Here is a 13,072-nt window from a genome sequence, read left to right on the forward strand (position 1 = left end):
TTCACACATCATCACCTTATGGAGTTTGTGTGGTGAACGTGTCGGCAAACAATTGCTTACAGCTGTGTGTTTGGTCTCCATCGGTTCCTGAGGGAAATATCTGGCTCTTTATTTGCTAAACGCTCCACCAGTGAGTCTCTAACTGTGTCAGTCTGCTGCTTAGATAGTGTACAGTGTTTTTTTTTTTTTACAAACTTTTCTCTGAAATCAGCTGTAGAAACAACACTATGACAGAGGTGAAGAGTAAAAAGCTGTGGATTCAGGGTTTCTGCATTAGACACCAAGTTAAATTTATGGCTCTAAAAGACGTTTTTTAATACCAAGTACAATGCAATTTAATAGCCGTTTCACAGCCATACCAAATTATAGAAACCCAGTAGGAATGAAAAGGTCCTCAATTATTTATGTACATGAATTTGTGAGCGCTCGTATCTCACTCACTCACATTCACTGCAAGGCACAAGCTACTGTTTCCAAAACACCAGTTTTCATTTGCATGTGTGTGTTACAGCTGAGCTGCCAAAAGCAAATCAGATAAAAAAACAAAACAATGTAATACTACTGTACTGTCACCATCTATCTATGGCAGACAACATCATTTATTTCTGATTTTTAGTACCTTTTAAGACATTTTCTGATGTTTTGTTTTGTAAGACCTGAGGTCACAGAAAAACAATGAGCTGTAAGTGTTGTAAGATTATTCTCTGTAGGTTCATCACTATGAGGGATCGCTTTCACATTATTTATGAGTTATTTTATGATTAGAATAACATTAATTACAGCTGCTTTAACAGCTCTCGTTTAAATAGACTTACGTCAGCAGGGAAAATATAAATAAAAACATTAAACATTACGGCATATTATCATCAGTCAATATGGTTATCATGTTACTAAATTATATCTTTCACATTACCAACTGTATGTCTGGCTCCTTGGCTTCCATCTTGGAGATATACTGCATGAGATTAAGTGTAGTAGGTGGTGCAACTAACAGAGTAAAGTGAGACCATTGAGATCACAGCTTCTGCTCTCACATCCTGTCAGTGAGCCGTCAGTGAGCCGTCAGTGAGCTCCCTGTTTCAGCCTGTTGTTCCCCTGCAACACACACAAAAAAAAGCCTCCCAGAAAAAACCCCGAAATGTATTATTTAGTCCTGGAGCTCATTTGTTATGCCGAGCCATATATTGATCCAAGAGCGAAAAGTAAAGCTGTGGAGAGGCTGACACAGAGGAAGAGGAGGAGGGGATGAAGGTCAAGAAGGAGAGGGAAGTGGAAGGGTGAGAAAGGAAGAGAGATGAGTGAACCGATGTTTTAGACAGAGGTGAGATAAGGGCTGAGGAAGTGGAGATTTTGTGTGTGTAAGTGTGTGTGTGTAAGTGTGTGTACTGTAAATGTGTGCTATTGGGACTCTGAGTTGATAAAGAGTGTGTGTAATGTAGCATACACTGTTCGTCAGTAAGCCTGTGTAGCGTTGTTCTCTGGGAAAGAAGATTAGGTGAGTGATAGGTTATCTGCCGCCAGACTACTGTAATCATATTAATACTGAACGAGCTGAGCGCACACACACGCACACACACACACACGTTCACTCATCATCTTTATTGCCATAGTTTTATCCCTGCTGTCAGTAAACATACAGCACAGTCACCTAACGCCACCTCAGCACATCAACATCACACACACAGGTCAAAGACAGGATGGAGTTAAAGGACCATTCTGGGCAAATTCAACTCTGGGCTGCATTTTCCTAACATTTTAGGTCTAAAAGAAGGAATCTGAAGATTTTCTGTTTAACTGCTCCTGTTTTGCGGTAGTTGTCTGTCCCCGCATCGCCACGGCAGCAATGAATGGGAGCGGATTGAAGTTCCGCTGCTTAGGCTGTTTACATCCCTCAAAGCTGAATAGAAAAAACAAGAGTACTCGCAACTCTGCAGGACTCAGCGTGTCAATTTATTGTAGTGACGTACGTTTCGAGAAGTGTAGGTGTGCTCTTCGTCAGAGAGATCCCTCAAAGCTGCAATTTTTTTCCACAGACAGCGTCAGATGGCTACTCAAACATGCACCGAGAAGTTTGTTTACTTGAAGCAAGTCAAGAGTTGATATTCCTGTGTTAATGACACAAACGGGAGCTTCCGACTGCACCTGAACACACCGAGCGTCAACTTGGGTCTCGCGTGACACTCCGCGAGACTTTGAATTAGATCTAGTTTTACAAACATGTCGACTTGCCTGAAGTAAATAAACTTCTCGGTGCATGTTTGAGTAGCCATCAAAATTGCAGCTTTGAGGGATGTAAACAGCCTAAGCAGCGGAACTTCCATCCACTCCCATTCATCGCTGCCGTGGAGCTGCAGGGACAGACACACAACTACCGCAAAACAGGAGCAGTTAAACTGAAAATCTTCAGATTCCTTCTTTTAGACCTAAAATGTTAGGAAAATACAGCCCCGAGTTGAATTTGCCCGGAAATGACCTTTAATACTACACATCAGACAATATGCACTAAAAAAAAACATTATAGTAAATTATCTCGATAATACCACACAATTTAAAACAAGGAAGGTCTAAACGGGATAAAATCAAGTGATGGCTTTTTATATCCAAAAAGGTCAAAAGGTCAACTTCACTCTGACATAATTTTGTTCTGCAAAAACACTTTGTGATTCTGGTTTCACTCTGAAGTTACCTCACATTTTCACTTGGCTTTCAGGTCAGAGTTCACACGGAGGCTTTCCAATAAGAAATAAAACTCAACTCGTGTCCAAAATGTCAGTTACACCACATTCACACTCGGCCCTCGGTCTGCCACCTGCCTGACCTCGTCTTCCACCGGGCCGAGTTATCTCTTCAGACAGTTTACTCTCGCTTTCTACATGCACACACACACGCACACATATATAAACACGCGTACACACACACAAAAGATCACATGATCAGCAGGATTATCCCTCTTGAGTTCATTCTGCGTCTTAGCAATCAGTCATGGCTTAACGCGAGAGAGGGAGAGAGACAGAGGGAGAGGAAGAGCGAGATACAAGGTGATATGTGGCTTGCTATCAGTGCAGTAAGCCATTATATGGAAATCTTGTGATGAGGATGTATTGTGTGCGTGCGTGTGTGTGTGTGTGTGTGTGTGCTGCAGCTGCATCCTAATTGAGATTTATACCCTGTCGTGTTTAGCGAGGGAGAGATTCACTTTCAAACTGGCTCTGTCACAGCTGCTGCATGCTACACACACATCTACTCGCCTAAACTTTAAAGGAGAATTCCGGTCATTTTTGACCCCCTAAATCGTTGTCCTGATGGTCACCCAGTGTTGGGGGGGAGCAAAAAACGCGACTAAAATGGATGGAGGCAAACCGGAGTTACACCATGGCTACCCGGCGCTAGGGATAGCGACAACGCTAAAGTATGGGGGCAATTCTTTCAACCACAACACTCAAAAAACAATCAAATATCTATGGTACATGACTCGAATCCTTATGACACACCACTGAACTCATAAACTGTACAGTATAATCAGTATTTGTGTTTTTGCATGTAATGACTCAGCTCAGATAGCCGAACTCTGAAACATCCTGGAAAGACATTACTATCCAATCACAGAGCGCCTGCTCTCTCCACCACAGAAACAAACACTTTTTCCTTGTTGTGATGATTTCTTTACAAAAATAAACGGTCAGAGATATTATGGACACTGCACTGCTCGACCATTTATTTTTGTACAGAAATCATCACAACAAGGAAAAAGTGTTTGTTTCTGTGGCGGGGAGAGCAGGCGCTCTGTGATCGGATAGTAATGTCTTTCCAGGATGTTTCAGAGTTCGGCTATCTGAGGAGAGTGACTACATGCAAAAACACAACGTTTATACTGTTTATACTGTACAGTTTATGAGTTCAGTGGTGTCTCGTAAGGATTCGAGTCATGTTCCATTGATATTTGATTGTTTGTTGTGGTTGAAAGAATTGCCCCGTAGCGTTGTGGCTATCCCTAGCGCCGGGTGGCCATGGTGTAACTCCGGTTTGCCTGCATCAATTTTAGTCGCGTTTTTTGCTCCCCCCAACCCTGGGTGACCATCAAGAAAACGATTTAGGGGTCAAAAATGACCGGAATTCTCCTTTAACCACAACAGAACACACACACATGTCATCTGAATGAACCCTCCTCGTAACGGAGACGAAAAATATAATTCGAGTCACGTTGGAGGAGGGGGACACAGGTTGGTTTCGGCCCCACCCTCCCCTGAATTAGACAACCCTGTCTCTAGTCAGCGGGTTTCAAATCTCAAATTTGTCTCCTAAAGCAAACACTGGTACCTTTCTCTTGAGACATGGCTTGCTGTCAGCTGATAATTTCTCTCTCATTTCTGTTCTCACACACACGCACACACACACACATACAGAGGATTCATGACAACTGCAGGGTAAGAGGCGGAGATGAGAGGAGAGTAGACGGGGTGCTCTGGTTTTCTGCTCACGGGAGCAGAAAGATTCTGGCGTGGGAGGATATGAGAATTCAGAACGTGGATGATTATCCCAGCGCTAGGAACAGAAATGGAGAGCGTGTGTGTGAGTGAGAGCGTGTGTGTGTGTTTGTCACTCAGAGGCTGCCTGCGGGCTAAGCTTTGTAGGGTCTACCATTACGATTTTCTGATGACTGTGTGTGATGCAGGGCCAAATGGAAACCCTGTGTGTGTGTGTTGAAGTACCTGTACAGTATGTTTGCATGTAACCGTGCAGCCGTTTTTGTTTTTCTCCAGGTATGCGAGTGTGTGCATCGCTGTGTCGGCAAGGTGTGTGCATGTGTGTATTGGTGTTTGTGCGTGTGTGTTATCATTGCTGAGTTTGTGCACAATGTGCACTGTGACAAATAGCTGATATGTCTGGGAATGTGTGGGCGGGATTCTACTTCAAGAGCATGTCGGAGCAATTAGAGTTGGCCTCAACTACAAACACACTCATGGTTGCACACGCACACAACACACACATCTGATTTACATGAGCAGAGATGCAGCTGCAGAATCAATGCAGTTTTTCTGTACATTCATCTAACGATTGGTTATAATGTAAAAATGTGAATAACTCCCGGCTGATAAATATAGAGACGGACCACGGATGAACGTCATGATTTAGTTCCCACAGTGTTTCCAGTGAGACTCTGCTGAACTTTTGCTCCTTTCCCAAGAGAAACTATTTATCAGTCATCAAGTTTTGCTTTTTTATCAGCCGAGGAAGTTTATAGAAATATAATTGGTGCAGTAATAAGGAGTAAATTGAGAGGCATTAAAACTTGAAGAACTTACAATCTGATCCGTGATAAAGTATGGAGGAATTTGTTAATTAAAAAACATGATAAGGAAAAACCTATAACGTTGATTCAATTTCAATTATCTTTTTTTCCCCCCATCAGTAGCTGTAACACAACCTACCACACCCAGAATAGATTGTCATTTACTACACATGCTAAAGGAAATCAGCACTATGCAATGCAGGGCAACCAGCCCAAACTACATGTCTTTATCACCTGGACTGATAAAGACATGAGGAACAAGGAGTCCTGAAGCAGGTGGTCAAGCCGACAGAGTCCTGATCTCAACATAAGGACAATGAGGTTTCCAGCAGATACTATCTTATGCTGCGTAGTAAGTTTTTTTGTTCTCCATTCTTGTCTGACATCACACACAACATCTGCATCCGAAGCAAAAATCTGGTATCTGTCATCATTACAAGTGTCAGGCCAATGTGTGTGAGAATCATGAATAAAAAGCAAATACTGTATGAATATTTTGCTCTGCAAGTTGATTTACAGTGTGCACCGGTGCGCCCCTAAATTTTCTAGGGGCACACACTGTAAAAGTTTAAGTTACTCCCACTGAGTAGTACTATCATTTTGAATGTGAAGTGTAAATCAACCCCAGGCTGCACTTTTAGCAGAATATGTTACCATTTCAGATTAAAAATCATAGAGGGGTAAAAAAAAAAAAAAAAAAAAAAATCATGCCAGGCTAGGTCTAGGATGATGTTTCGTAATGAATGACAGATTAGGAAAAAATGAAATAAGTTTGTAGTCGATGTGTAAAGATCAATATTGGCAGTAATAGAGTGCCCCATATAAAAAATATTGTTTTGGACCCCATGGAGACTTGAGCCCTGATCACCACCACCACTAGCTGTCGCACTAGGCCGCCATCTCCGCCCAGAAACAAATCACTTCGTCAGACTCGTCTACTAGGTGAAAACGGCCCTGGTAACCAATGCTGGTAACAACAACCTCTTTTATATACAGCCTATGGTAACAAGACACTAGAAGCCCCAAATGAACACGGTTATCCTGTGTTCAAGAGAACCAACACAAGCAATAAACCGGTTAGCGTTGCTGCTGTGATACGCTCCATAGCGACGCTAACAGCTAGCCAGCTAATGGTAGCAGCTGTTGTCGTAGTAACGGCAGGACGTTACCTAACGTTAGCAAACATTAGCATCTGTAGCGGCTCAAAAAACAGAAACAGACGTCGAGTTACTTACACATTGGAAGAAGAAATATCCGTTTCTGAATCAGGCTGCAGCTACTGGGTTCTCCTCCCTGTGTTGGCTTCCTCCCTGGGGGTCGGACTGGGAGATAAATGCGGCCTTGGACTTCTCAGCTGAGACCGTGTAGTGGGGCGGATGAACCAATGACTCGGGACCTTATTTTTACAGTCTATGCTCGGGACCGAACTGGTAAAACACAAACACTTGATGGATGTTTCGGGCGGTCAACCACCACCCAGTCATTCAGAGTTTGAAGTAGCAGTCGTCATGTCATGGTCAAGTCCTCTCCTCTCTCTGTCTGTCTCTCTTCCCTTGTTCTTTCTTCAACACAAACATTGTGGAAAGAAATGTGGTTTTTCTTGAGTTGTGGAAATTCCCGGATGGTCACTGTCACCTGAACGCTGCACTAACGTTACACCCATAGTTACACCTGCGCCATTTTTCACTTGTGTGTTGATTTAACAGGTTTACCAATGCCATTTAAAGAAATAGTTCCATATTTTAAGAAACATTTGGAAACTTTCTCTTTAGGATGTGTACAATTTTACACTAAAAACCTTTAGTTCTGGGAATGACTCGGAGTTCCTGACCAGGTGCAGTGAAGTGACTCACCTGGGTCCGTGTACCTTTTAGCCTACCTATAGAAATTTTAGTTAGGGCTGCAACTAACGATTATTGTCATTATTGATTAATCTGTCGATTATTTGAACGATTAATCGATTAGTCGTTTGGTCAGTAAAATGTTAAAAAATGTTGATAATTGTCAATCTGTTTTCCAAACCACAAGATGATGTCCTCAAATCTCTTGAGATATTCAGTTCATTATCCTAAAGGAACAAACCAGAAATATTCACATTTTAGAAGGTGAAATAAAAAAAAAAATGTCTCACCTTTTTCTTAAAAAACTACCCAAACCAATTATTCACTTATCATAATAGTTGACGATTAATTTAATAATCGATTATTGTGCAATCAATCGATTAATTGTTGCAGCTCTAATTTTAATGCATGTAACCCAGTGTAAACCTGTAACTGTGTAAAATAATACACAAGGTCATTGCTTTGTAGAATTGCATTTACACAGCTGAATGTGTTAATATTTCTATCAGGAAACCATGTTGGTTTCTCCCTCTGGTCACTAGAAGTTTGATTTACCCACATTTGATCACAGCATGAATTTAGAAATGGCCATTACTTATAAGCTCGTTTATCATCATGGTAACCAGTTGCACACAAATTAATTTTGTTTGGTCAAAGTGTAACTGAACCTGTGTGTGTTTCTGCAGGAGAACCACTGCAGGAGAATAAAGATCCTGGGGGACTGTTACTACTGCGTGTCAGGACTGACCCAACCCAAGGCAGACCACGCCCACTGCTGCGTGGAAATGGGCCTGGACATGATTGACACCATTGCGTGAGTCACACACACACACACACACACACACACACACACACACACACAACCATACACATACAGTGCAATAATTCCACTAAACTCACCTGCTGCTTTTGAGTTTTATTTTTTCATGCACAATTTATTTCACCGCTTCTACTTTGCTGGGTTTCGCTGTGAAGCTGCTGACACTGAAACACCTCCTTTAGATTTTTCACATTACAATTAAGAAGAGGACAGATTGAGCCTAATGACCTGCTGTAGGAGTTTAAAACACACAAGAAAATGTGAGATCCATTAACAGTGGATTAGCCCAGACTGGCAAAACAATTAGAGAGAGAGAGAGAGAGAATTAGTGAGTTAATGTTAAAAGGAAAGAGTGATTTGAAGTAGAGTGTGATTATACTGTATTTATCAAGGTAACAGATAAACATTGTGGGGTTTTTTCAGTAAGCTTTTAACACAATTATCTCTATAAACCATATAACATTTCTTACTGAAACTGAGGTAAATAAGAGTCATTCCTTCTGAATTTACTATCATAAATTTAAGATATTTAGATGTTCCTTTTCAAATCTTTTCATGCTTTCTAGTTGCAAATATGTAAATAAACTTATCCATTGATGCACATGTAATAATACACTTTATATATTTGTTCTTTTGTTCAAGCTGTGTTGGAAATATCCAGCTAAGTCTGAATACTGACGATAGATTCTGAGACAAATCCAATTTGTGACGTATTTACAATATAAAGGACACACGCGGACCCCCACCCCCGCCCCCCACTAGCATGTTGACACATACACATACACAGAGCGCAGCCTTTACCTCATTTCCTTGTGTGAGCATTCGTCAGTCGTGTTCTCTCCCTGCTGCTCTGTCTGAGTGGATGGATGCCGCTGTAGGAGTCCTTTATCTCAGAGGACAGGTGCTGCCATACACACTCATCCCTCCATGTGTCTGTGTGTGTCTATGTGTGTGTGTGTGCATGCAACATCACTCCCTCAGCCTGATAGACGGACCACATTTTCTTTTCCGCCACCCTGTAAACACAAACACACACTTTGTCAGCCCTGCACCACTCTCCATTTCCTTCCCCTGCTCCTTTCTGCGACTCTGGCTCCTCTGAAGTGAGCTGACCTCCCGCTGGCGACGAGGAGCTCTGCTGGAGTGATTTACTGAGAGGAGAGAGGCCTTGGGAAAAGTCCCGCTTCATCTCCTGTGCACCACAGCATAAACAGTGTGAAAGCGACCCGCATCTGTACACGTGTAAATGTGCAATCTCAGATAGACTAGACACAGAGGTGCACACTCACAGGATGCACAACAACAGAGGTGTTTTTTTTCTCTCCATTGGTTCTGATGTTTCTGTTCATCACTATATAGACAAGTCAGCACTTCTGCAAACTATTGTGTTTTTTTTGTTTTGGTCAATTTGAAGAGCCGCTCTCCCAGAAGGTTTCAGAGAGGCAGAAAATGGAATTGGAAAACTACTTAGAGAGCACATCTCCACGGAGACGCTGTTTGGGAACACATAGTGATAGATGGTTGTTTGGAGAACAGAGCCAAAAGGACAACACTAGACTCTGTAGCTCTGTTGGTGACTCTGTGAGGCTGCACTCGGGTACAGTCATGATTTGGCTAAATACTAACATCTGCATGCTAACTGACACACACACAGCTACAATGTTAAAGGGATAGTTCAACATTTTGGCAAATTGGCCCATTGCCATAATCTCTATAGTCATAGCAGTAGGTTTGTTACCTTTATTTGTCGGTGCAAGCTATTTTTAGAACGACGAAGCAGAGCCGTGAGCTGCTGAGAGCTACGCTACAGAGGCTCATGGGATTTCTTGGTTTCCCTCATCAAACTCAAATACATGTAAAACCGCTGATGCGCATTCCTGTCGGGGGCAGTTTTTCAGCAAGCAGTCTCCTACTGTATTTGCCTCTAAAAAAAACTCTGTCTCGTAACGTTCTGTTATTATCTCATAGTGTGGTGAATGTGCAGGTCACAACTTGTCCACCAGAGCGTTTTGGAGTTGTTGGATTGTGTATTTGATGAGTTTGATGAGGGAAACCAAGAAATCCCCTTAGCCTCCGTAGCGTAGCTCTGAACAGATAAAGGTAACAAACCTACTGCTATGACTATAGGGATTATGGCAATGGGCCAATTTGCCAAAATGTTGTACTATCCCTTTAACACACTTGTTAGTTTGCTCATTTTGCAGGTATTTAGTCATAAAGCAGTGGTTCTCCACTGTGGCACAAATAAGAGCAAAGATGATTTATGTATTTGAAACCCATGACCAAACTAGGGTCCCCTAGGAACCTTCAGGGACCCCTAGGGTCCTCACTTTGAGAACCACTTAGGTAATCTATGTGCTCTTGGTTTTCTCTGAGCAGTTATGTACAGATGAATCTTGACCGCTTCTCTCCTCCCTGCAGGTCAGTGGTGGAGGCGACGGAGGTGGATCTGAACATGCGCGTTGGTCTACACACAGGACGGGTGCTGTGCGGCGTGCTGGGCCTCAGGAAGTGGCAGTATGACGTCTGGTCAAACGATGTCACACTGGCAAATGTGATGGAAGCCGGGGGGCTGCCCGGGTCAGTGCTGACTGTCATACACACAACCACACACACACACACACACACACACACACACACACACACACACACACACACACACACACACACACACACACACACACACACACACACACACACACACACACACACACACACAGTGAACTCTGAGCAGTCACAGTAGAAATACAACACACAGTATCCCAGCAACAGCGACAGATGAAGCTTGATGATGATACGAATCATGGCGTTAACCGATGGGAAAATCCACTTTCTGCATGTTCAATCAGCACAATACCTGTATTTTTACAGACTTGTCAAATGTCCAACATAAAGGATAATTATAACATTATTTTATATTTGATGCTGTTGTGTAAAAGACAACAACTCAACTCAATCCAAATAAAACATTTTAGGTTAGAAGTGGGAGAAGTCGTAGCAAGTCATTCAGTTTATCTGAAAAAGTACAAACACAACAAATCCACTGAAAAGACAAAAACAACAACTTCATTAATATCATCTCATTAGCCACAAAAGTGATTAAAAACCACAGAAGATCCCCTGTAATTATCAGATCTTTTTTTTCAATGTGCATCTCAGGATTATAAATGTAGTTTTTGTTGAGCTTGTCTTCTCCAAAAGTCACACTCCCCTGTGGTCTCAGACAATTTTTTTGGGACCTCACTGTGTATGAGCGACAGAGTTAAATTTGATTTTTTATCATTTTATTTGTACAGTTCATTATCATAAATCAAGAAAAAAACACCTCCCTCTGTCCTTGGAATCTTAAATCAGATGAGAAATAAAACAGACGTGTTTACAAACCTGTCAGGCTAATCTGATGCAAGATTTTTTCGTTATGCATGTCAAAATATCAAAATATAAGCATCCCCAAACCCCCCCAAGATGTCACACGGTGAGGTAAAATGGGTCTTTTGGCATCAGGCTTTACTTATAATTTATTCATAGTAAAAAAGAAAAACTTGTGATGTCCTTTATGAAGAAGTCACCTTAGCTCATATTTGGTTTTAAAAAGTTGAAATGATTTGGCTTTGATGCAGTTTCACGAACGTCTTGAAGAGGACGGTGAAAGCAGCTTAAAATAAGGCCGACCGCTGATATTAAATTAATGTCACATCGCTTCAGAAAGCTCATCTACAGTAACAAGCTGGTTTGCATTTAAAAAGCAGTGGAATGAGGTCACCTCATTGGCTCAATTTGGTCTTGTTTCAAGTGAAGTAATAAGATTTTAAGACTCGTTACCAGATTAAATGAGTCGTTAGGATGGAAATTTCTTTGCTGTGAAGAATTTTGAGCAAGCTGAGGGGCTGTTAGGCCGATAAAAAATAATGAGGTTGATAATGATTTGAGACGTGGGCGCCTGACTTTTATCACTAAGTGCTTTTTGTCCTCTGCTCTCAGCAAGGTGCACATCACACGGACCACCCTGGAGTGTCTGAACGGAGACTACGAGGTGGAGCCGGGCTTCGGACACGAGAGACACGCCTTCCTCCAGAAGCATCACATAGAGACGTTCTTCATTGTGCCATCACACAGACGCAAAGTACGCCGAGCGATTTCTGTCTTTCTGTCTTTCTTTCTTTCTTTTTTTCATTTTCTCTCTCTTCCCCTCGTCATCAGTGTAGCTACAACTCGAGAAGTGACACATCTGTCAGTGTTGTAACAGTTAATCCTCTGATGCAGGCAGGGAGGTAGGCCATGTGTTAAGCTGGCATACACATGGCTAGTATCACTATCTCACACCAACTGTACATGTGCACCGAAACCGAGTGAGTGAGTGAGCGTGTGTGTGTCCATTTTAAATCCACAGATAAATGCACTTGCACAAACACACACACACAACCACACAAACACTTGATACATCCAGGTTTTCTAACGTCGCACACTCACAGTTCACTGTAAAAATCCCACTCGAGCCGACTTTATTTCCATGAATGAGATGATTCACCAAAGCACATTAATATTCATGTTTTAAAGAATGTCATTTATCTTTCCTGTCATGCTTTTTTCTCTCTCTCTCTTCCATCCATCCCTGAATAATCCAACTGCTCCTCTGAGAGTAAATAAACAGGAGGCAAAGGGAGGTCAGATGAGTTTTAAAGTTTTAAAGTTTTAATTTTCCTTAGAAAGGAAGTGGATATACTGAATATGAATATATACACTGAATATACTGAAATCAGCCAGACAAAAGAGAGTGGAAATATATGTGAAAACAAATCTGTTTCTTAAAAAGTTGAAGCTAATGTTTCAGCTTAGCCAGTTAAATAAGACCTACACATGCTACAGTAATGTGTCAATATGAGTTAATTTGTCTTTTGCACATTTTTTTCTTTTATTCTGACAATTTTTATTTAATTTATAGCATGTAGGATATAAGCATCTTTGTGTTTGGTATATATTATAAAAGGAAAAAGAAGAAATATACAATATGTAAAATAACATGTGACATTAAATCAAGTTAGAGAATATTTTAAATGTCCCATATTTTCCTCTTCTCCTGTGTTTTATATATTATAAAATATTTGTGTTTTTAAGATTCAA

At 41.5% G+C, this 13,072-nt stretch overlaps 1 protein-coding gene across 2 annotated transcripts in view; it reads left to right on the forward strand.

The window, feature by feature from the left end:
- The window catches only part of adcy1a (adenylate cyclase 1a), a gene marked incomplete at both ends in the record, with an annotated part of 48,572 nt that overhangs the window by 12,719 nt on the left and 22,781 nt on the right, over positions 1–13,072 (forward strand). For both annotated transcript variants that reach the window (XM_083969789.1, XM_083969790.1), the window contains 3 exons: positions 7,818–7,945; positions 10,373–10,535; positions 11,937–12,074. In XM_083969789.1, the coding sequence (XP_083825915.1) occupies positions 7,818–7,945; positions 10,373–10,535; positions 11,937–12,074 (429 nt within the window). The remainder of the gene's footprint in view (positions 1–7,817; positions 7,946–10,372; positions 10,536–11,936; positions 12,075–13,072) is intronic.

This window comes from Trachurus trachurus, assembly GCF_905171665.1.
Source record: "Trachurus trachurus genome assembly, chromosome: 4".
NCBI lineage: Eukaryota > Metazoa > Chordata > Actinopteri > Carangiformes > Carangidae > Trachurus > Trachurus trachurus.